Source organism: Podarcis raffonei, chromosome 8, assembly GCF_027172205.1.
Source record: "Podarcis raffonei isolate rPodRaf1 chromosome 8, rPodRaf1.pri, whole genome shotgun sequence".
NCBI classification, from domain to species: domain Eukaryota; kingdom Metazoa; phylum Chordata; class Lepidosauria; order Squamata; family Lacertidae; genus Podarcis; species Podarcis raffonei.
In genome coordinates this window covers 28,764,324-28,788,889 of record NC_070609.1, presented here as the reverse complement: position 1 = coordinate 28,788,889, position 24,566 = coordinate 28,764,324, and the positions used below count along the sequence as shown (strand labels likewise).

Here is a 24,566-nt window from a genome sequence, read left to right as displayed (position 1 = left end):
GTCAGGCAAAATTTATCCTGCTAACTCGATACAGTTAGCAGGCACGTGCTACCATTAAGTACAGTATGTGTGACGTTATTATGACTAACGGCTGATACCAAGAGCGCAAAAATAATTAGCAACGCCAACGCTGCTGTTCACCATAATAATTATGAATTGGCCATGGCATCAAATGCTATAATCCCCATTACCAAGACCCACCAAAAAAAAGAGCTGCTATTTCAAATACAGTGGTGTCTCGGGTTAAGTACTTAATTCATTCCGGAGGTCCGTTCTTAACCTGAAACTGTTCTTAACCTGAAGCACCACTTTGGCTAATGGGGCCTCCTGCCGCTGCCGCGCCGCCGGAGCCCGATTTCTGTTCTCGTCCTGAAGCAAAGTTCTTAACCCGAGGTACTATTTCTGGGTTAGCATAGTCTGTAACCTGAAGCGTATGTAACCCGAGGTACCACTGTAATAACAGCAAAAAGCCGTATGAAAATCCTGAGCCATTTAATTTATGACACCGGCACGAAGAACCCCGCGGGTCGTTAATTCAGCCAACCAAGATGGCCGCGCCCCTCGAGGCTCCTCTTCCGGACTCCGTTCTTTCCAGCGGGATAGAGCGGCGCGCGACACTTCCGGCGGGGCCGAAGCTTGGGCGGACCCGCCCACCTCGCGCGCGCTGGCGGCGGCGGCGGAAGTTCCGGAGCCGTCTGGTGAGCTCGAGAACTGACTGAATCCTCTTCAGTTGGAAGCCGGGTAGAAAGAGACAAGAGGAAGGAGGTGAGCGGGAGGGGGGGGGGAGAAATTAGAATCGGGGCCGTCCTCGAGGGGACGGTCTCTTCGCCGAGGGGGCTTCTGTATGGGGAGAGGAGGAGGGTGGGCCGGTCTCTGCGTGAGCGGCGGGCTGTTGCTAGACATGGGGGGGGGGGCATGCGAAGGGGCCCAGGTCTGTGAGGTAAAGGGTTGGGGGAGGGCGCGGGTGGGAGCGGAGGGGGCGTGGGCTGGAGGGAGGCAGAAGGTGAGGCGGGCTGCAGGGAGGGTGTGGCCAGGAGGTGACACTCGCGAGGAGGGAAAGGAAGCTGAGAAAGTGGAAGAGGGTTTGAGGTGCTGGATTTTGGGGGGGGGGGTGTCCAGGGGTTGCAGGTGGGAAGAGGTCAGTGATGGAGGGTTAGGAGGAGGTGCTAGCATGGACCAGATACAATGGAAGAGATGAGAGAAAAATATGCACCTGCCAGGACTCCCTGTCATTCTGAGAGTTGTGTGTGTGTGTTTTTAAAGGTGTATATTTTTTCTCATCTCTTCCCAGTTTACATTTACATTTTCCTTTGATGTACAGGAGCTGCCCACCCTTCTCTTCCTTGGCATGGGCTCATCCTAAGAGGACAGGGGATGAGGAGGGGGAATGAGTGTGGGCAGGAAGATGCAAGCGGTCGTGGGTAGAATGTGTGTGTGCAGATGAATGGGGGGGGGAATTTGGGTGGGACGCTTTCTGAAAGGATAAGAACCAAAGCTGTGCCAAATCATAGGAGAGAAGTTAATTTCATGCTGCAGTATCTCATGCAAACTGTATTTTTATTGTGAGCAGTGACCTGAGTACCTTTAACTGCTTACAACCTTTGCATATATTGTAGGTACCCTTGCAAATAATAGATGATATTCACTCAGTTTCTATCTTCTACCTTATTCCGAGAACAAAGGTGGACAACACATTCATTATTAAAAGCATATATTGTCTTTTTTCCATTGCATAATAATGTCCAAAGTGAATTGCAAGTATCATAATAAAACAGTATGAAATAATAATAAACTAAGCAGCATAAAAACATAACTTTGATAACTAAAAGAATATGATTCACCTGAACTCAAAGGCTTGTTGAAACAAAATAGCCTTTACTACAATGTTGTATTGTGTAATAACTGTAGATTACATTGGAACTTTTGCCATCACACATCAATAGAAAATGGGTGTCTCTCATGGACTGGGTTCTTTAATATTTAAAGCGGGAGAGAGAAACACATACATTCGTTAGGAAGGAATAATAACTTTGTTAGTTGTAAGTTGACCACAAGTTTGAATGTCTTAAACCTTAGTTAACCTACAGACTGATCTAACTATCTTTCCTTGGCATTCCAAGATTGCCTAAGATTGCAGTCAGCATGCCAGAAGTTATAATTTGACTTACACAAAAACTCAGTTTGTGAAAAACACATCGGAGTGATTTGTAAGTTAATTGATTCAGCAAGGCCAGAGTTTCCTGAGCAAGTTATAATGGAATCAAGCTGATGAGTTGTGGTTTTGGCTGAAGATGCACAGCACAGTGTTCTTCATTACAGTACACACAAGTCACATTGCTAGATCTGACAAGGAGCCCACTAATCATGCTGTCTTCAGCCAACTAAATGCTTCAAGATAGAACATGAAAGCAAGAGCCTTAGCCTTTTGCCTTTCCAATTATCTGATGCTCAGTTATACTCTCTTTAAACATGGAGGCTTTGCTGAACTTTTGTGACTAAAAGTTTCTGTTAATCTTGTCCTTCCATGCGTTTGTCTGATCCTTTTTAAATACCATCTCAGTTGGCCATCAATCACTACTTCTGGCAGTAGCAAATCCTATCAGTTTATTTCATGTTATGTTAAGTACTCAGGTCCATTTGCAAAGGTTGAAAGCACCACAGCAATAAATAGAATGTGTGGGAAAGGTTTGAAGGGAAGAAGATTTATTCTTAGTACGTATAGTCCCTTTCCCCATACATCTCAGGCATGTAAAAGGCTCCACATTGTAGCATGGAGGTTTGATAAACCATTTCCAGCTTGTTGGGCTATGTGTCCTATAAGAAATGAAGTATCTTTTTTACTATAGCATAGGAATTGATATCAGGGAAAGAACAACATATTTGTGTGAAATAGTGCTTAAAGAGTTGGCTTCTCTTTCCAAGCAACTATCTACTTATGACATCCTGTTCAGGAGGCACTAGGGAGAGACTTTTTTGAACCAGTAAACAACAATTGCAAGTAGTTGTTAGGTCTTCTAGAAAAAAATCCAAAAGCAGTGTCATAACACCTTTATTAGGGCCACCTCAAACACTACCAAGTAGTGAGCAACCTTTCAAATTGTTTGAAACTCACTCTTTGGTAGTGTTTTAGTTGGTCCTAATAAAAGTTTTATGCTACTGTTGCTTTTGGACTCACTCATGTCATGTATTTTGGGAGCATGTTGGGACTGATTTTGTTAGTAATGTACTTAGCTCTGAGAGTGCTGTTATTACTGAACAAGCATTATTATTAATATTGCATGACTTCTCTTTGTTACTAGAGAATGAGCAGAGAACACAAATGAATTTCCATTTGCCATTTGAATAGCTTGTTTCTCTTGCCCCATCACTCAGATATGGACAAGGAATGTTCATTTCCCCCAATCTATTCTCCTAAAGAAGTGCTGGTCATAAGAGCATAGAATTGCCTTGCAGAAAGTCTCTTTAGTCCGGCTTTCTTTTCCAGCTGTGGCTAGCCAGATGCCGCTAAATGAAAATCATGAGCAGGGTATGATGAGAGCCATCCCCTGTTGTTTGTCCACAGCAGCTGATATTCTGTAGTATGCTACCTCTGAACATGGATATTCCAACTGTTCCAGGGTTATTGGCCAGTAGCTTTATCCTCCTGAGAATATCCCTTTTGAGACAGAGCAACTGGTAACCTGGTATTCTAATAGTAGGTGCACCACAGTTTTCTATATATGTAATGGCTGTGTTTTATTTTCAGTCTCTTTCCTTGGGATTCTTCTATCCTGTCTGAAAATTGCTATATCTTCTACTGCTACCTCATTGTTTCCCACAGCTCCATATAATTTATGAATAGGTGAAATAACACCATTCTCAATTCAGAACTGAGGGGGTTTAGTTTGCTTCCCACCACTGTGAAAACTGACGATTTATTTCTAATGTCTGTTTCCTGTTTTTTAACCAGAATGCTAAGGTTTTTTTTCTTAGCAGCCCTTGATAAAAAGTTTTGTCAAAAGCTTTTGAGATGTTGTTGTATTCTTGAATTTTCTGAAATCTTTTGACAAAATTATATGTCTGGCAGGTCTCATGTTTAATGCTCAAGGAATTTTCAAAAAATGGCTAGAACTATCCTTGAAAAAGCTGTGCTGAATCTTCCTCTCTATATGTTTAACAATTCTAGCCCCTAATAAGGTTTTCTGTCAGTAGCAGAGACAGCAGTTAGCCTAATTAATCTGTAGTTTACTGGATCCCTTTAAAAAATGGTGTTACGCTGGCTGTGTTCCAATAAGGAAGCTGATTTCCATGATGCTGTAAGTGTGTGCCAAGTGGTGAGTTCTCTTAAATTCAAGCAAAATTGTCTTTGTTCTTGAAAACTACCTAGCTCATTCAGATTTAGCATGGTTTAGCATGAGGTTCTGTAAAATGTTTTCCCCTCTCCTCAATCCTTACATTTGACAGACTTTCACATCTGTTCCTCAACTAGGAATGAATGGGCCCTGCGTGCAGGTATGCTTTCCTTTTTTTTAAAAAAAAGGAGGCAAGCCTAAGTACTGTATTGTGTAAAATGGGGGGAGGGGTAATTAGATTACAGTACCAGTGTTAATTTCAAGATGAGTACCTTGTATAGAGGTGAAAATGTATGCAAGGTACTAAGATGCCAGTGTCTGATTTTAATTTTTTAATGCACAGATGTCCAGATTTTCTGACACATTTCTTTTACACTCCTTCATATAAATAAGGCCATGGCATGCATTTGGGGGAGGAAGGGATTATGATTTCTTAACAGTTAGGGATTGTATTTCTCATGGCTTTTTTCACATGAGCCAAGGCGCCTTGAATGAGGCAACCAACCTTTTCAACATCTTGTGCTCAGAGATCATATAAACTAGGGATAGGAAATCTGTGACGCTCTAGGTGTTACTGGACTTCAAATCCCAACATACCTGATCTTTGGCACACTGGTTGGAGTTGATGTAAGTTGGAGTTAAACAACCTATGCTATGTGCATAGCAATTTAAATATTTTAGTCATCGCCCAACATAGAATTAGGTACCTTTAAGTTCTTTGCTTTTTGGTGGATTTATATACACATGGCCCTTGCACAGGTTTGTGGCCCTGATCTTTGCCTTTATGGAATTCTAACCTTGAATACTGTACTGTCTAGTCACTTTTTTTCGTAGGTTTTAAAATGATGGTATGAAATAAACAAGCTTGGTATGTCCTCATCTCACTCAATTTGTGGGCAGGTTAGAGGACTTCCGGGGAGAGGAATGGCGGTTTGGCTGCCTCTCTGTTAGCTCCTGCTTACAGAAGATAATTACGGTATGTAGTGATTGATAATAGACAGATAGTCTGACTATTAATCATTATGCAGATAAGGGTGATCTGGGAGTTGACCTCAAATGCTGTTTTTATATGCCTGGTGGCTTGGACAGGAGTTATAACAAGCTGGGAAACTGACGAGTTGCCATCGTGCCCAAACTCCACGTAATCAATTTTCACAGGTAAGAAAGACCTACACCCTCTCTTTTTAAAACACTTCTGGGACAAGGAAAACTGTAACAATAATTCCCTCCATCAGCTGGTGAAAATCTACAATCTGAAAATCTGTAAGTAACACCTTCCGTCATTAAGGAAAACAGAAAGGAAAACGGATTGTTAAAGTGTCTAAGGCAGAGCAAAATTCCAGATTTATGGTTGACAATAATGATTAAATGGACAAGGGGAACCTCTGTGTGAAAAATCTTTAACCCTTTTTCTCTTTTCCTGCCACTGAACAACTGAAAAAACTGAAAGTAAAGTAGCCATTGCCAGCTGTGGGATAGAAGTTAATATGAGATAAGACACGTTGCAGCTGTGATTTTAAGGTGGAAATATTAAGCTAGAGTGAGTTGCTAATAATATCCAGAACATCAAAAGCGTTCATTATGGTAAAGGCACTTTTGGATCTTCCAGTGACTGTTGGTGTAGTTCAACAGTTGATGACTGAATAATTTTAAATGATCGGATCAGAGATTAATGGAGAAAATGGAGAAGGGGAATACTCAGAGGCTTCAGACTAAATTGATGAAAAGTTGAGAGGACTGGATCATGAAATAGTTAAGCAGATGGTTAAGCAGATGCTGAAGTGGAAATGACTTCCATGCCTTGATTTGGATGAGAAGGAGAAAATAAAAGTGAGGTTACAGGAAACCTGACAGAGGGCCTTCTTGGTAGTGGCGCCCGCCTTGTGGAACGCCCTCCCTTCAGATGTGAAGGAAATAAGCGGCTATCTTATCTTTAAAAGACATATGAAGGCAGCCCTGTTTAGGGAAGTTTTTAATATTTGATGCTGTATTGTTTTTAACACTCAATTGGAAGCCACCCAGAGTGGCTGGGGAAACCCAGCCAGATGGGCGAGGTATAAATAATAATAATAATTATTATTATTATTGAAAATTATCTGGATATGGTATTGATGAAGTTGAGGGGCGAAAAAAACTTTGAGAAAACTTCAGTCCTAGCATTGCTTCAGTTCTAGTAGAGAGTAAGTATTCTGCATACAATCTGAAGTGAATTAAGAGAATGATGCTGCTAAAGTTATGGTATTCTCTGTGGGAAAAGACTGGAAAGAATGAAAATGGACATGGGCAGAAGAATTTACTATCACTCAATATGGAGTAATGGTGGTGGGAATTAATGGAGGTAATGGCAAAAGAAAAAATATGGTTGACATTTATCAATAGCAATAACAATTAGAGAACCAATCTTGGACTTCATGGGAAAAAGAAATGAATGATTCTGAGGCACCTTGACATAAAAGAAATATTGTTTAACAGAAAGTGGAGAAGATGGATGTTAGCGTGGACTGAATGTTTGAAATAATCCTTTTCCTTTTTTATGTAATCTGCGGGTGAAAAATCAGAAGTTTTCTTTTTGTATCTTTCTCTAATGTTTCTTCTTTTGTCTCCCCCCCCCCCCCGCCCTTCTCTCTTCTTATTGTTCCTTTCTCTTTTTGTTTCTCTCTTTGTTTTTCTTCTTTCTTTGGAGTCTTATGTCTGGGGCCTTTGTTAAGGTCCAGAGATTGTATACTTATGGGAGTGGTAGATGGTGGATGGAGAACCCTGGCTGAGAGATAGGGAAATGTCGGTCTCCCAGGGTGCTTATTTGTCCTCTGTGGGTGGTAAGGGCTAAGAAGAGAGAACTCTGTAGTCTAATTACTTGATTTGTATTTTTTGTAGAAGCTATTTTATTGTATTTTGTAATAATAATAATAATAATAATAATAATAATAATAATAATAATAATAATTAATTTCATTCAAGGAAAAAATTGTGGGCAGGTTACTGTTCAAGCATTCATGTGTGGAATGCAGTGGATCAGTCTGTGTCTGGACTCTTGGCAAATGGCCTTATCTGAACCATTCAACTTGATTGCACCAATAGCTCAAGATGGCATTTTCAGTGGGGAGGTAAAAAACTGATGGACCTATGAAAGATCAGCTTCATCCAGATAAGAAATAAGGTGCAGGAAATATAGCAATGTGAAGGAGACTTGGTTCCTATGTATTGTTGATAGCTAGCTTGGTGAGGTTGCTCAGCACTTGAATCAGGGTGTGAATGATTTGAGGGTCATCTGGTCCACCTTTCTCTCTCATCCTCCCTTCACAAAGATAACTGTGGACCCCTCTCCATACCGCCCTGTCCAGTCCACACCACACTGTGACATAATCAAATAACAGTTGTTTGATGAAGGGGGGAAACAAGCAGAGCTAGCTGCTTCATGTTATTCAAGCAACTGGTACCCTATTGCAATAGAGATGGAAGAGCGCTTGAGCTGGACCTCTAAAGATTCTGTGCTTTAATAGCCAAAATCCTTCAAGTGGGATACATTTATTGTTACGATTATTATTATTATTATTTGAATTTATATCCCTCCCAGGGTGGCAAACAGATCTACAGTTTAAAAAACAAAACCCTTCTAAAACAGTTAAAACCTTCTAAGAGCAGTTACAGTTTAAGCATTCTAAAAGTTACAGTTAAAACCATTCATTCATTCCAGTGATCTCAGGGATGCCAAGAGCAGTGTTCATGCCACCAAATGCCTGGGTAAACAAGGAGTGTTTTAGTATTCCTCCTGAAAATTAATAATGATGGAGACAGATGTACCTCACTAGGGAGAGCATTCCACAAACTGGGGACCACCACTAAATATCATAGATATGTCCTGCCATGGGCCAGTGTCTGCTGAGCTGCCATTGGGTGGGTGGGTGTGGGTGTTTGGTGTTGTTGATGGCGAACATCTCTGTTGTTTGTGTTCATTTCAGGGAAGCAAGGGATGGGCCCACAACAAAGACAAGGGAGCATGGGCTAAGAAACTGGAGTGTGGCTGATAAGTGCAGTAATTAGTGAATAATAACTGACCTTTTGGAATTCTCATTCCAGCTTCCTTCCTAATCTCTTTTTGGGCAAGTTTCTTTGCATAGCTACAGTCACAGGAGGCTAGAAACTTGGTGTTTATTTTAGAATATCAGATTCTGGATTGTATTCTTAGCCTCTGCTCTAAGCTTTTGTGGGTAACCATAGCATTCAACTTGCCATTGCTTTTGGCCTAAACACTGATGTGGGTGTTACACAGTTATACAGTGGTACCTCGGGTTAAGTACTTAATTCGTTCCGGAGGTCCATTCTTAACCTGAAACTGTTCTTAACCTGAAGCACCACTTTAGCTAATGGGGCCTCCTGCTGCCGCCACGCCGCCGGAGCACTATTTCTTTTCTCATCCTGAAGCAAAGTTGTTAACTTGAAGCACTATTTCTGGGTTAGCGGAGTCTGTAACCTGAAGTGTATGTAACCTGAAGCGTATGTAACCCGGGGTACCACTGTAGTATGATGATTTGCACTGCGTGATTAGGTTAATAATAGGCTTCCAGATGTACTGGCAGTGTGGCAATGGCTTGATACCGTCCTGGCCTTTGTGGTCATAGTTACACCCAAGTGGGCAGCCATCGGGCATAGCTCTTGTTTTTCATGTATTGGCTGAATCAGTACATCTCCAGTAGCAGCCGAGGCAGCACAGACTCTTGAATCTTTATGCCCCTGCACTGTTATCAGTGGTTATATAAATAGCCTTGTCCTTTACTGGTGGCATAGAAGTAACAAAAACTACTTTTAAACCTTCAGCTTTTTGGTTGCAGGAGGGGTTTGCTGGGATGAGAAATCCCAGGCTTAATATCAGGGTCTTTATGCTGCAGTTTTGTAAAAGCCACTGACTCCCACTCTGTCCTTAAGCTGTGCCTCCCAAGGCCTTTGGCAGGGTGTTACAGGGAACCCTTATCAAACCATATCACTGAATATAACAGATAAGCAGCATTTGAAAAACAAGTCACGGTTGCTTTGAAAACCCTCAGAGTTGGGAAATACAGAGTGGGAGCTCAGCTACCATGTGGTAGCCAATTCTTAGCCTGTTCGAAATGTGTTCACACACACATATACATATTATTTTGTGCCTACGGTATATTCCTCTAGTTGCATCCTGGTTTTGAATTTTGCCTTTTATGAATGTAGCACTTATTATTCTTATATTTCTACATTAAACAGGTTCATACTTAATTTGTGGGAAAGTACCTTGTGATTAAATACTAGGGGACAAACCCTCATGGTTGTTTCAGTATAGGATAGGATTTTGTTGACTAGATAATCTGTTACAGACCTCAACTCTATAATTCACTGACGTGTGTCTACTAAAGGACAACTATAAAAGGGTACAGAAATGTTTTCAGAGGTATTAATAATCTGAATCCTCGCATGTGTCCTTCAGAGGAATGTTTGTAGGTCACATTTCAGGCAGCTCTTTGTGTTTCATGTTTTATATTAAATAATGCTCTAAAGAAGAGATCCATGGCCTGAGATAGGTTGGAGTTTAAAATATTCAAGACTTTTAAACGTTGGATATGTTAGTCTTATTGCACCTGGCCTGTATGCAGCCTTCTTTTTGTTAGTTCATATCTACGGGAAACTTTCTCAGATGAACTTTTTAAGCAAATGTAAAGTCTTGGAGACCAGACTGGAGTTTCTGCTTTGAGGGCCTAGAGATGGAATATTCTCTTTGCCACTGTCAACTGCTGGAACTAGCTGGTCCAGGTTTTCCAGGTGGATATTCCACCTTGAGAGCTAGTTGTTTGTGGCTTTTGGTCTTGGGTGCTGGTCTGAAGCCCAAGGTTTCTGGGTTGCAACCTTTGCTCTGAAAATCTTGGTTTTCATTTTCAATCCAGGAGCAAGCTTCTAGCCCTTATGTAGGACAGGGAAAGAGATGAAACCTGATGGGCTTCAGAATGGGAACTTGTACATCATGCACACATTTGAAGAGAGGCTTTTACACCCCTTTTGATTCTGTACCCTGCCTGGTTATAAAAGTGACCTAGCTCTTCGCATAGTTGTAAGGTCCAACAAGATTAAGCATTGCAGAGCGGCTCTTAAATTAAAAGTGCTTTGCATATAATAAATGTGTGTGTGTTTCTCTATCTCTGTGTCTTTCAGCGTGAGCTGTGAAACCTCTATTGGTGTATGTGCGGTAACAACATGTCTGTCCCCCTCCTCGCCGATGCCGTGACCATTTCAGGGGCAGAGCGGGAGACTGCAGCGGTAAGGGCTTTCTCTGTCTCTCTCCTTGGCTTGCCATCTGTCGGGATCCAGAAAGATTAGGGGAATTAACTGGATTTCTTTCCTCCACCCCCCTCGGTTGCTGCTAATGTCAAGGGGCTGCCCTCCCTTTAACTCAGAAGCTGTTTGAGAGAAAGGGGTGGTGGGGGTGGTGGCAGAGGAATTGTGCAGAGAGAAACTTTGGTGAGGGGAGGGCTGCGGGAAGAGATCAACATGGTTTCGTTCCTTTCCAGTAAACAGCACAATGTTGTTTGTGTAGGACCTGCGCAAAACACCACCGCTGCCTCTGGCAGGTAATTAGCCCAGCTGTATCAAATTGTGTTGGCCTTGATGCTACTACTCTTGCACTAACAAGGAAATAATAGCCAAGGCTTGCTTTCTACCACCCCCTTAATTCAAATGTGGGGCTGCTGTGGTCAACCATCATGGCCAGGCGCTTCAGCAGAAATGACACTGACACCCACCAGGCTCCCAAACTCCTATAATCCTCGCCCTTGTTGCTGGCTCTGCCTGCATTTGCACCATCAGATGTACCTTGCAGTTTTATTTCCTGCCTATCTGTGTGAACCATGCCCTCCCCTTCACAAAGATCTAAATTCTGCAAGGAGAACACATTACATAAATCAAACACATTTTGCCTAGATGGGCTTATTTGTATATAATTCTTTTTCAGTATTTGGTCTCCTCAGTGCTGTGAGAGTAGAGAGATGAGTGGTCTCCAGGGGCTTGGCTGTGAGTGATCAGGAGGCAAGGGGACACCGGAAGTGCTCCCTTCTGACCACTGGCTAGTTCTGCCAACCCCCAGAACACTTTTTTTTTAAAAAAAAGTTTGTTTTCTGCATTCCTGAGGACTAGTAACTGAGCTTTTCCGAACATATGTGCCCAACAGGCAAAAGATGCTAAATTTTGCCACATTCTGGCCAACAGAAATTATTGCATTCTGGAATTCAGCAAATATTGCTTTGTAAAGCCTGTCTCCTTGTTCTATTATGCAAATGACTCTTGATTAATTTGCAGGTGTTATTGTGGCTCTGTTTCCTTTTTAAAGGACAGAGACAAAGGCTGATGGGATATGAAGATTTGGAGTAGAGTGTTAAATGTTTCAGAACTGTGGGAAGGAGTGAGATCAAATTCTCAAGGAGCCAACTCCCCTTTGCACCCAAGTTCCATGGGGGGGGCGGGAAATCTGTGAAACAACCCTTGGATTGTCAAGAACTCTGTGGGATTGAGAGTTTTGCTATAATGTGTGCTGATTGAGATGGGGTAGGCAGAGGTGTTTGTAGAATTTGTAGCCGTTTTGGTGAGGGTTAGACATATGAGAGAAGAATGGATGTTTTAAATGAAAGATGGAACTAGGACAGTAATAGGTTTTCTGGCATAACCATTTGGAACTACAGGAAGGGAAAGGAAACTGTACAATTTCCTCTCCCAAAGACCACAGTGATAATGGCTAGGAACTTGTTCTTCCACTAGAAATGAAAGCCATGTTTTTCAGAGCTCATAAGCAGCCAAACCATATATCAAGATCTGCAACAGAAGCAAAGCTTTACAAGTCTCTAGCTTTCCATTGGGTAAATCCTGTGAAGACATTCACGAAAAGTTAGTTTGCACTAACCTCTCTGCAAGAGTCAGAAGAGAGTCTCTGGTGGTCTGATACACGGGGAGTGGATGTGAATACTCAGGTATAAATATTTGGAGTGTGCCTCCTCAGTTAACTTGGCTTGTGAACAGAGATTGAAGCTGCTCAGGAGACATGACTCTGAGGTAACTGATGGTGCGAACAGGCCTGTCTGCCTGCAGGTGGATCTGTCACTGCCAAAATACTGCTGGGTTTAGCAGTGTGGTAACCTGCTGCAGAGATGTAGCCATGTAGCTGGTTGATGGAAGCTTTTTAACCCTCTCACCTGGACTGGAATTGCTAACTTCCCTGACCTTTCTAATGAACAACTCTGTTTTTCTTCAAGAAGGCTGGAACTTGAGGTTGCCAACAGAAATGGGGAAGCAAAGCACATCCAGCTCTGCTAGGGGGTGTTTGGTTTCCTCTATCTGGGCTGCTGGTCAAGAATAACATTGATAACAGAGGGGTGCAAGAAGCTGTGCACCAGCACTTCTGTGTGAATTTTTGAAAGGCCAGATTCCGTTGCATGGAGAGCCTGCCTTTTAAATAGGACCTTTATATCACTGTGGTTCTCAGTGCTAAGATAAATTGCCCTGTTCTTCAGCAAGAAATGCTGAATTCTTAAACCAGTATAATTTTTTTGCAAATTTGTGCAATATCTCTTTATTATGCATAATTTACTGCACAACTTCTACTGTTTCCATTCTCAGCAAATAAATATACCGTATTTTTCCGTGTATAAGACTAGGTTTCCCCCCTAAAATAATGCCAAAAATTAGGGGGCGTCTTATATACAGATACATCTCTCCCCACCCCCATTTTCTTAAATATGAGGTGAAATATTAAATTCTTGCAATAGGCAAGGTTTAGGAGAGGAGGTGGTAGCAGCCTGTTGGATTAATTCACAGAAAGCAATAACCTTGACTCAGAAGTTATTGGGGGTGGGGCATATTTTTAAAATAACATTTATATAATGGTTACTCAAACAAAAGACTTCTAAGTGGTTTACAAACAATCTATAATATTCCTTTAAAAATACCAGCAAAAGCAAACATTTAAAAAGTTACATCAAAAAGTTTAAAATACAAAAGAAGATAAGTAAATTTAAAAACACAAATTGCAACTACGTGCCTGAGTAGGCTTGCTGAAATGAACAAATTTTTATCAGGCACTGAAAGTATTACAGTAGGTTCCTCCTACTGTAAGTGGGCAGGGAGTTCCAAAGTTCTGCCACACTAAAGGATGGATTGTGGAATGCATGTTTTGTGGCATTTGTGGAGTGCTGGTTCTGGAGATCTAAGCAGTCAAGTGGGCATGTATGGGGTGAGCTTATTGCCTAGGTTTAGGAATCCTAGATGATGGGCCTCTCTGCATGGCTCAGCTTACACCTTGTGTTTGCCTCTGTCTTCCAGGTGCAGATGTGTACATGATGTGTTAGCAGTCCCTTTTCAGTGACCTGGGGTGTGGTTGAGGCACCTTCTCTTACTACAGCTGGGGCACACACATGCTGATGTGTAGGCTCTTCGTTCCCAGCCTCTCCTCCTCACTTTAGGTTGGGTCCTTCCTGCTTTTCCCCTTTAGCATAATTCACTGCTGCGCTTTTTTTTTTGGCAACTAATTGGTCTCACAGGATGCTCCTGATGTGCTTTGGTAGCACTTTTGCACTTGTTGTGCTGCCTAATGTGTTGTTTTCTGCTTGATTTCACAGGTCATTTTTTTACATGGGCTTGGAGACACAGGGTGAGTTGTTTGGGTTGTGTTAGTAACTGAGGCAAGAAGGGAAGGGGGAAACCTTCTTTGTTCCAGCAGCCTGGACCCAAAAGAGCTCCTGTTTCTAGTTGGGAAGTGTTGAATGTTAATATTCTAGCCAGCATGAGCAGCGGCAGGATTGGAATGAGGAGATGTTGAGACAAAAGCAATAGTTTACCAATCCAGAACACATTTTCACATAGGAAAATGCCTTATACCAAATCAGATTATTGGTCTATCTCGCTCAGTACACAAGCCTTCTCCAACCTGGTGCCTTCCAAAAACCTTGGACTACTGCTCCCATCAGCCCATTCCAGCATGGCCATTGGTCAGGGATGATGGACATTATAGTCCAAGACATCTGAAAGGCACCAGGCTGGGGAATGCTGGTCTGCGTGGACTGACTGCTGAGGTCTCCTGTTGGGATGCTGCACCAGGTGGAGGAGGACTTACCGACTTTACTGGATTGCAGTTACTCATACAGGGTATATAAATTTGCTTGAGTCTTTGTGCATAGCTTTGCATAAATGCTTCTTACCACAGTTGGCAGCTATGAAAATGTCCCACCGTGGCTTTCCAGTAGAATGGCTTTTGGTGGGGGAGACAGGCAGTGGAAAATGCTTGCTTCTCTATTTTAGTTTGTCTGCTGTGCAGTGCAAGTTCTGATCTATGTTCTTTCTGCCTTCCCTTACTTTAGGCACAGCTGGGCTGAGGCCCTGTCCTCCATCCGGCTTCCTTATGTGAAATACATCTGCCCTCATGCGTAAGTGTTGCCTCTGCCCTGGGTTACAATTAAGGCTTGCATATGTTTCAGGAAACAGGCCTCTGCTTGGGGTGTGTGTTCCCCTTATCAGTCTAGTTTCCTCCAGCCAGAAATAAGCTTCCCTTACAAACTCAGCAAATACACTCGCCATCCCCAGCCTAGTGCCCTTCAGTCATTCTCCCATTAGCCCCAGCCAGCACAATCTCATCATCCCTCACCAATGGCCGTGGTAACTCTGGGCTAATGGGAACCAAAGCCCAACAACGGGGAGGAGGTGCGGAACACAGGTTCCCTTAAGGCCTGTGTGTGGTTTTAATCCTAGCCAAACTGGAAACATTCTCTTCACCCATGGAAACTAGTTTGCAGGCATTCTGACAGCTTTGCTCTCATGTAATTTGGAACCTTATAGGTTGAGAGGCAGGATAAGGTTGTTGCCTTATGTCATTTTTGTGAGCTTCTCTGGGCTTCTGGTTGGTTACTGTAGGGAGCAGCATGCTAGAGTAGGTAGCCCTTTGATCTGATCCAGCAGAGCTCCTCTTAGGCGCATCATTGCACCAGTGCCAGAGACTTCGCTTCCTTAAGCACAATACAAAATATATTCCATTAGTGGAATTGGGCTGTGATGTTTTCCCTGCCTGCGTCCACTTTTTCCTTTTTAAAATAGAAATATATGTATGTGCTAAGGCAGAATCTCAGCTGCATTCCAGTTCTCTTTCTTGTTGGATCAAGCCAGCTCTGGCTGTCTCAAAGTGAGAATAGCACTTAACCTATAGCTTTTTAGGGGCTATGGCTTAAGTTTTTGCTGCCCGCTTAAGATTCTGCCCTTGCAAAAAAAAACCCATCCCCACCAATCATTAATTAACCAATCATTGTATTATCCCTGATATTCTAATCTTTTTCAATCAATTTTTTTGAAGATTTTAAACTGTAAGATACTACAATCGCACGAACATCACAACAAAAAACAATAATTTGGTGTTAATGGTAAAACAGCTATATTAAATATTACAGATTGAGGTTAGTACATTAATATCATAGTGGTGACCCAATCTGAAAAATAGACATCAGACACGATGTTGACTTTTGACCAAACCAGGTTGGGAGTTGAACACCTAGAGGTCAGTTAGTGCAAACTTCTTGACTGACCAACATTAACAGAAGCCATCATTTCTCCACGAGGATGTCAGCCTTAATCAGCTGATATTCTAATCTGAGGAACATAAGATGATCCTGCTGGATCAAGCCACTGATGCATCTGATCCAGCATCCTGGTCTCACAATGGCCAACCTGTTGTCTCTGGGGAGCCTGCAAGCAGGACCCGAACACAGAAGCACTCTCCCCTCCTGCACTTTCCAGCAAGTGGTACTCAAAAGCATTACTGCCTCTATGACAGTGGCTGGAAGGAGCTCAGTAGATCTTGCTAGCCAACCCAACACTCTTCCTGAACTCCCTAAGCTCCAGCTCCCTATAACATGCATGGATTATCCAGTGTCAGCCATTCAGGGTGTTGTACACCACCCAGCAGAGGTGCTTATTTCAAAAAACCTTCAGTAAATTAGCCCAAGATCTTTGAGGCACAAAGCACACTGCCTCTCCACCTCAGCCCTTAGCACGAGTTTGCTTGCTTTGGACAAACATAGTATCTGCCAAGCACATACTAAGAGGGGCTCACAAATAATTTTGCCCTTGTTACAAAACTTGAGAGTCTGTTTGACCTGGTTTTCCCTTCACCAAGTCCCCACCCCCAGCAGCTCCCAGGTGGAACTTGGACAGATAATCATACCCCACAACTGGACCATCGTGCCCCCCCTTACACTGGGGAATCTTTAGGTTTGCCACGAAGAGCATGTTGACAAGCAAGGTGGGGATGCATCAGCTGGGGTGTGGCTAAAGTGGTGGGTCTGGGTGCCATACAAGATGATAAACAGGCATCAGTTTCCCTTCCTAGGCGCCTCTTTGAACCTGGACTTGCAGTGGTAATGGCAGGATGAGTAAAATAGGCTCCAAAAGAGCTGATTTCTGCCTTCACCTACATTCTTTTTGTCAAAACACTGGGAGGAGCCATGCAGTTCTGCCTTGAGCCTGCAGTATCTCCCCCCACCCCCCACTTACCTTGCAAAGCAGCCGTGTCTGTTTTTGCGACGCCACCTGGGTTAGATTTAAGACAAAATGGAGCGACTCGCAGACTGCTCCTACTTGAGTCCGGCTCTTTTGTTGGTAGCAACAGGCAGACACGTGAAGCCCAGTGCCCACTGTGGTGAGTGCAGGCTCGTGAGCCTTTCAGCGCAAAGGAGATGGCTGCTGCTTCCTCAGCAACTCTAGCCAAAGCACCTAGCTCATGCTCAAGTCAGTCCCCAAATGTCCAGGTCCCAGGGTGGGCTGCTTGGCAACCACACCAAACGCTGCCTGATCCAGGAGGGACTGTGTGTATTTCTTAGAAAGGAAGTAAGGGCAAGCAGAGCAGGCTGTGTGTGCGCGCGCATATGTAAAGATCTTTGTCACCTGCTTCTTTGCAAAGCTAACTCTACCTGGGCAGACCCTGAGGTTGGGTACTTGGGGGGAAACAGCTAGCAGTTCTATAGCTGGAACTCAGTCATGTTTATCCCATACCTTTTGGAGTCACATACAAGTTCAACTTGTACAAGTGTACAAGTTCAGGATTTGAGAGAATGTGCAGCCTTTGCAGGTTTTTGCAAACTCCGCTATGTCTGGATGAGTTGAGGTTTCTTAGGTTTGTGAGGAGCCTCATGACCTGTTGTCTCTTCCTACTGGAGCATAATTGCCTGCTTCTCTCTCTCTCTTTTTCTCTCTCCCTCCCCCCACCCTCTCATATGCTTGCAGGCCTAGGATCCCTGTCACCCTCAACATGAAGATGGTCATGCCATCCTGGTTAGTATAAAACAATGTTAATTTAATTGCTGACAGATAAGTGACGTGCCCCGACCTGCTGCCTCCCAGGCCCTTCTTTTTCTGGCCTGCATGACATCATAAGGAAATATGGCAGCCAGAACTGGGCTTGTGGCAGTCACCAGGAGTGATGGGGAATGATACAGATGAGAGGCTGATGGGAGGGGGGGAATTAAAGGCAGCCGCTGTGTGCAAAGGTTTAGTGGACCTGAGGAAGCTGGCCGGTGTTTTTTGGCTAGGGCAGGTTGGTGCATGATTTGTAGGGGGCACACCATGGCTACTCCTATAAGGCTGGGGTGCAAACACTGTAGAGGACGAAGAGTGAGTCTTTAAATAAGACTTTTGGGCCATGAGGTCGAGGGGTACTGCCTACCAGGTAGCTTGCCTTGCCTAGGGTTCTGATCCACAGCCCTTAAACAGTCTTTTAAGAAATGTATATTGTTTCAACATCCACAGGTTTCACTTCTAGATTTTTCTACAAACTTTTCCTGTGTCTCTGGTTACTTTTCTGGGCAATGGGCATTAATCTATATTCACAACACAGCAGGGGAGCGTAGGCAGGCTTGCTGCCTTTTAAGACCTGGTGCAAAGAAGGCATCTGAATTGATGCATGTCTGCAGCCAGCAGATAGTCTGCCAGGTAGAAACCTCTCCAGCTTCCCAGCAGAGTTCTCCCTTGATCACTTTAATTCTTTCATACGGAAGAGTTTGGAATGGCACAGCCAAGCTGCCAGGACACTATATAGTCATATAATGCGCTTGCTTAGCCAGCCTCATGTAGGCTGCTGGTGGACCAGAGAACAGGGGCTAACTTGCATTTTTTTCTTCCAGGTTTGATTTGATGGGCCTGAGTCCTGATGCACCTGAGGATGAAACTGGAATTAAAAAAGCCGCTGAGAACCGTAAGAAAAGCTTGCCCAGGGGTAGTGTTAGAGCTGGTCTACATTTCTCCAAATTCTAACTGACAGCATTTGAAAGCCGGAGAGAGAGAGACGGGTTCTGTTCCTTGAGTCATAAAGAGCCTCTGCCCTTTTTTACATTCCCAGTTCAAAAAGGCCCACTTCCTAATTCTTGCAAAAAGTAAAGCGAGTGAAGCAGTTTGGGATGTTTACATTCTGAATGCATGGAAGGCTCGTTTTAAAACACTTCCTCCTAGTGCAAATGTAACAGAGGCATCCTGTAGACAATGTTTTGTATATCTTAAGCCATCCCACACCATATTTATCCCTTCTCCAAGAAGATTTTACCCCTGCCTGCCCTTTCCAATTTTAAGTAGTTTTGTGTTGCAGGTGCAGTGGTTGCAAGCCATAGTTCCTATCCAAAACTTATGGAAACCATGGTTATGAGGAAAGCTGGTTGTAGTAACCATGGTTTGCATTGGTCTGTATAACAAGTCCTTGGCTAGCAACATGGGAAATTACCTTACCTAGTCAGACCCTTGGCTGGGTGCTGCTAATGCTGATGGGCAGCTTTTTGACAAGGGTCTGTCCAGCCCTACCCAGATTCTGGGGATTGAATCTAGGATCTTCTGCATGCAAAGCAAATGCTCCACCACTGATTTGCAGCCATTCCCAAATTGTTAATGTTGGCAGAAGAAGAAGAGGAGATGAATCACTCCAGCAGGAAAGACCCAGAGAGTGGGAATGTGTGCTCTCAAGGCGGATTCCTGATTTGCAAATGTGTGGCATCTTAGCACTGTCTGCTTTTTAAAACATTTCAACACCAAAGAAGAGTGGTTTCTGGGTTTTAGCAATCTCACACCAACTCTCCCCAAAGCTGGTGTGACATAGTGGTGAAGGCTGTGAATTGTGAATTCACTGAAGAGGTCTTGGGCAAGCTTCATATTCCAGAGAATAGCCATGTTGGTCCACTGCAGCAAAACCAAGAGTCCTCTGGCATCTTAAAAGACTAGCATGTATTTTGTGGCATCACTTTTCATGAGGGAGAGCTGAGCCCAATGCAAACGTTGATTGTCTTATGCCCCCCCCCCCCACTTTTCAAACTCTACTCCTTTTCCCTTGATCTCTGCCACCGGAGGCCTTGCCAGAAAGAACATCACACTCCTTTTAAAAACATGACATTTTGAAGCAGAGGAAACTTTGTGAAATAGATCTGTGCCAACAGACTTTGTCTTTGTAATTATTGTGCACCCAGCATATTTGGCACCTGAGATGCAAGGCCTATGATATTATGCCACCTTGAACTCTCTCCCTTTGCATTCCAGTAAAAGCGGTGATCGAACATGAGATAAAGAATGGGATCCCAGCCAACCGTATCATCCTGGGAGGCTTTTCACAGGTGACTGGTGTGTGTGTGGCAGGCTACATCCCCAGGATGGCAAGCCGGTGTGTGGACGGCGGGGCTGGAAATGAGGAACAGGGCATGAGCACTGGTGCTGGGGGAAGATGGAGAACTAGCAGCTGCCACCTTGCTAATGTGGCGGGGGAGCATGGGAGATGAGGTATAGCTTCCTCTGGAGCAGCAACTTGGATGTGTGCAGTTGTTCCAACAGTACTGAGGTTAAGTGGTATCCTGAGTCATACTGCTTTCACCTTTTCCATTCAAAACCCTTATTGCCATGGGAAACACACATGCTTTGGGGCAATGTCTGGTAAAACCTTACAACCCAAGGATGGGTGTGGGGACAGAGTTAGACTTCTGGAGTGGAACTTCTGCCCTCCTAACTACTACAGTGGTACCTCGGGTTACAAACTCAGCTAACCCAGAAGTAGTACCTCGGGTTGAGAACTTTGCCCCAGGTTGAGAATGGAAATCGCGTGGCGGCAGCGGGAGGCCCCATTAGTGAAAGCGCTCCTCAGATTAAGAACGGTTTCGGGTTAAGAATGGACCTCCGGAACGAATTAAGTTCATAACCCGAGGTACCACTGTACTTCCCTGTTTCCTTCTGGCAAGCTGAACATTGCATGCAAAAAAAGAGAGGGAAGCCCTTGAAATTTGTGTAGGTAGAATATAATCAAGTTGCAGAATTTGGTTCTATATTTTTGAAAGGTTTAGGTTGCACCAGGTCGGTGTTTTTCCTCAAGCAGTTAAGTGGGGCAGGAAGCGGTGAGGGCTCTTCTCTGACGCTGTGCATGAGGAGTGTGGCCTCCACTGGCCTGTATGTGTCCCCCCCCCCCATACCATTCATGCCAAAAGAACCAGGAAATCTTCTACAAAGGGGTGGGGAGGGCTGTTCACAAGGGTGGCAGTAGATGAGAGTTGTGTGCACCTTTGCATTGGTAGAGGGTCTTTTCTGGAGCAAGCTCTGACCTGCTTTCTAATCTTGGTTGCGCTTCAGGGTGGCGCGCTGTCCCTCTACACGGCGCTCACGTGCCCACACCAACTGGCTGGCATTGTGGCCCTCAGCTGCTGGCTCCCCCTGCACAAGACCTTTCCTCAGGTACTGCAGCCCCCTCTCCCCCTTGAATGTGTTGCTGTTGGCCCTGTGGGTTGGGCTTGGTGCATGCCGGGGTGGCTGCTCAACTGGGAAATGCCTGTCTGGTAGAGCAGTTCCTTCACAACTAGCTTGCCCAGGTACTGCATTTCCCAGAGTGCAATGGGTTGTTCACAGCTTGGTCTCCTTCCCCTGCTGCTGTCCCCCCCCCCTCCTGCAGGCAGCAAATAACAGCATGAACAAAGACATCCCCATCCTACAGTGCCATGGGGAGATGGACCCCATGATCCCAGTCCGCTTTGGAGCCCTCACTGCCGAGAAACTGAAGGGCATTGTGACTCCAAGCAGGGTCCAGTTCAGAACCTACCCAGGAATGATGCACAGCTCCTGCCCTCAGGTTAGTTGGCAGCCGGTAAACCCATTTCCTAGGATGACTAACTAGTCTTAGTTGAGGGCCATATCTTGGTTGCAGCCAGGGTGCATGCTGGGATATTAGGGTTGAGATGCCCTCTCTCTACCTTACTCTGGAAGTATCTGAGAAGGTCCTATGCCTGGTGCTTCGACCTTCAGAGGTTCAGTGGATGGCATCCAAAAGCAAAGCATCCTTTGAGGTACTCCTTGAAGTGCCTTCTGCCATGAGCCCTTATTATGGCTTGTATGCTCCAGTTTCCTAAGGCAGCTTTGCAGACCTGGTGGTCTCAGGCAGCCTCTTTTTGATCCCCACTTAATTATATCGTACTGCTGCAATCAGCTGTCTTTAAGAGGATATGTATTTTTTTTAACCGATTAATTCAAAGGAGATAACAGTGTTAGTCTGGAGTACTAAAAATAGCAGGTGCCCTGTGGAAGCTTAAAGGTAGACATATTGTGGCATCAGCTTTCATGGGCCAGACCCCCAAACTCCTGATAAAGCCAAGTGCCAGCATGACACTTTAATTGTGGCTTTTGTTTAATCTCGACTTGCTTCAATTGCCTTTTGATTTTATATGAGCAGCGAAATAAATTGCTGTGAGCTGGCTTGGCAGCCGCCTCTTGTGACAGCCAAAAGACTGCTTGAAACTTGAAAATCAGCGTACATGTGTGGGCAGCAACTCATGTAGCATAACAAGGAAAGTGGCCAGTTCCACCCCATCCCCCAGACTCTTGATAAGCTCAGTTCTCGAATTTTTTTCTGTTTTATGACCCTCAGTTCAATGCAGAGAATCTTGTCACTCCCCGAAGGGAGCACATGAACTGTTTGAGGCTGTTATGTCTTTGAAGGGGAGGAGAATGAGCACACGCACAAACAAAAACCACTACTTCTCCTTTTACTCTGTGCAGGAGATGATGGCTGTGAAAGAATTCATTGAGAAGCTGCTGCCCAGGATTTAAACAAAGCTACTCGAGACTGTTGCAGGGAGAGGAGACAGAGGTCACCACCTGTGATCTTTAACCTTGACCTGCCCAGCTGCAAATGGGGAGCCACAGCAATCCACCTCCACTTCAGCTGGTTTCCTTTCTCTGGCCTTTCCCTTCCTCCTGCACCGCCCCCCTCCTGTGCATAGGGAGGGTTGCCCCTCTCTCTCCAGTACATGGAGTGAAGGTACGGAGCGGTTTTAAGGTACAGCTGAGAACCATGTGGCTGCCTCCTTGCAAATTTAGTATTTTTGGTCACCTGATTTCCGCCTTTCTTTGCTATCTCTCCCCCCTTCCCCAGCCCCACACAAATGCTTGCTGTGGCAATGAACTGGGTGGTAGCCAAAGGCTTAAAACAAAGGTATTACGAGGCTGTGTTCTGCGCTGTTACAGTATTTGCAGGGAGCATCTGCAAAGGTATCTGAGCTCCCTGATGGGTTTGCAACAATCCCACCCGCAGTCCCTGTGCCCCCCCTTTTCTGTGATGCAGAGCCTGAGCCTGTCCTGGTGGAACCACCTTAGAGGTGCAGGTAGGGTCAGGGCCCCCCTCTCGAGTTGCCAGCGCTTGGCTTTTTTGGGGCAGGGGAGGCAGGTAAACTGCCCCACCCAGGCAATCATTCCATCCCTGTTCTGCCATCCCATCCACTCTGCCAGGCGAAAGGAGGAAGGTCTGGCTGGCTGACGGGTTGCTGTACATCCTCCAAGCATATCCTGGGGCTGCTCTTCCCCAGCCAGCCACATGCACCATTCAGCGTGCTAACAACTCCCAGCTTGGGCTGGAGATGCCGTCGGTTGGGGCGTGAATGTGGTGGAGGGGCCCCCACCTCACCAGGAATTGCTTCTAATGTATGTTCTTTTAAAAATTCCTTTGTTTGTTTCTTTCAAAATCATCTCTGCTGTGGTCCCCTCCATTGGGTCTGTCTTGTTTTGTACCTACACAGATAGGGTAGCGTTTGTCCAGAAGGTAGACACGCAGCAAGCTCTCTGCAGCCTTTTGGGCACCGCAGCTCTCAGAAGCACCACTCCTCCACTTCCTATCCAGTCTGTATCGAGTAGCTGCAAGCGGCCTTTTTGTCTATGGGGTGCAGTCTCCCTCTTATCACTCCCCACCCCGCTGGTCTTGTTAGTGGAATGGGCAAGCACGGTCCCCCTCTCTCCCTTCTAGCCCTGGTGGCTGGTGTATTTTTTGTGGCTCTACCCTAAGTCTCTAGTCTGTTTTATTTCAGTAACTGTCCCCATTCAGCTGAAGCAGAAGGCTCTCATCCTCATTTCTGGCAGGGGGCTGTGCTGTTGAGCAGCCAAGGTTCTCTTACCATCACCCCTTCAGCATCCACACCCAAATTATCCACTGGCGTGGGCTGACACCAGCACTGACAGCTAGGGACAAGATGTCTATTCAAGGAGCTTTCCTCCTCTTTTTGTGTGAAGGGCTAAATGTTGCCTCCCACATTGTCCTACTGTGTTGCTCTTTGTGAGAGATCTCTCTGCTCACTTCCTTCTCCTGGCTCTGTATGGTCCTCGGTGGTTGGTAGCAGCAACAGCAGGGGAGGTGCTTGGGGTCCCCCACAGCCCTCCCTCTGCTACACTTTCCAGTGCTTTATACAGCTATGTGCAGCCAAGGGGGAGCTCAGCATATCCATGTAGGAATACGTGGCCTGCCCTTCTAGAGCTTGCATCACAATGGCAGCCCCAAAGGAAATGTTGCTCCCCTTCCTGCTTTCAGTGCAAGGCTGCCTCCCCTGCCCTGAACATCCGCTGCTTCCCCAAAAATCTGCTTTTTGCCAGCCTTGGGGATCATTTGGCCGAGGCCAAACTTGGCTTCTCTAGAAGGCAAAGTGCCTTCACTGCCAAGCGGAACGCCTCCCACTTGGAGGTCTTTCCTTTTTAGCAGCTGGCAACTTGCTGGGTCATCCTCCAGGTCGCAGGGGCTTCCCAGATCTCACTGGAAATAGGGCCAGATTACATGGCTTGGTGCTGGAACAGCTCACATTCACAGAAACAGCAGGAATGGTTGGAGAGATTTGTTTGTAATGGGCCGCAATATTCTGTATGGCCTCTTTTTATCACCAGAGAAGCAGAAAGCACTAATCCTTTCATAAACTGATTTGCATTAGA

At 44.9% G+C, this 24,566-nt stretch overlaps 1 protein-coding gene across 1 annotated transcript; it reads left to right on the top strand.

The window, feature by feature from the left end:
• Positions 1-678: 678 nt before the first annotated feature.
• On the top strand, positions 679-24,566 carry LYPLA2 (lysophospholipase 2). The gene is made up of 10 exons (XM_053398807.1): positions 679-765; positions 10,503-10,607; positions 13,952-13,983; positions 14,690-14,755; positions 17,598-17,645; positions 18,494-18,564; positions 19,887-19,960; positions 20,961-21,062; positions 21,277-21,453; positions 22,377-24,566. The coding sequence occupies exons 2-10, from the start codon at positions 10,530-10,532 to the stop codon at positions 22,425-22,427; spliced, it is 699 nt and encodes a 232-aa protein (XP_053254782.1). The 5' UTR covers positions 679-765; positions 10,503-10,529; the 3' UTR covers positions 22,428-24,566.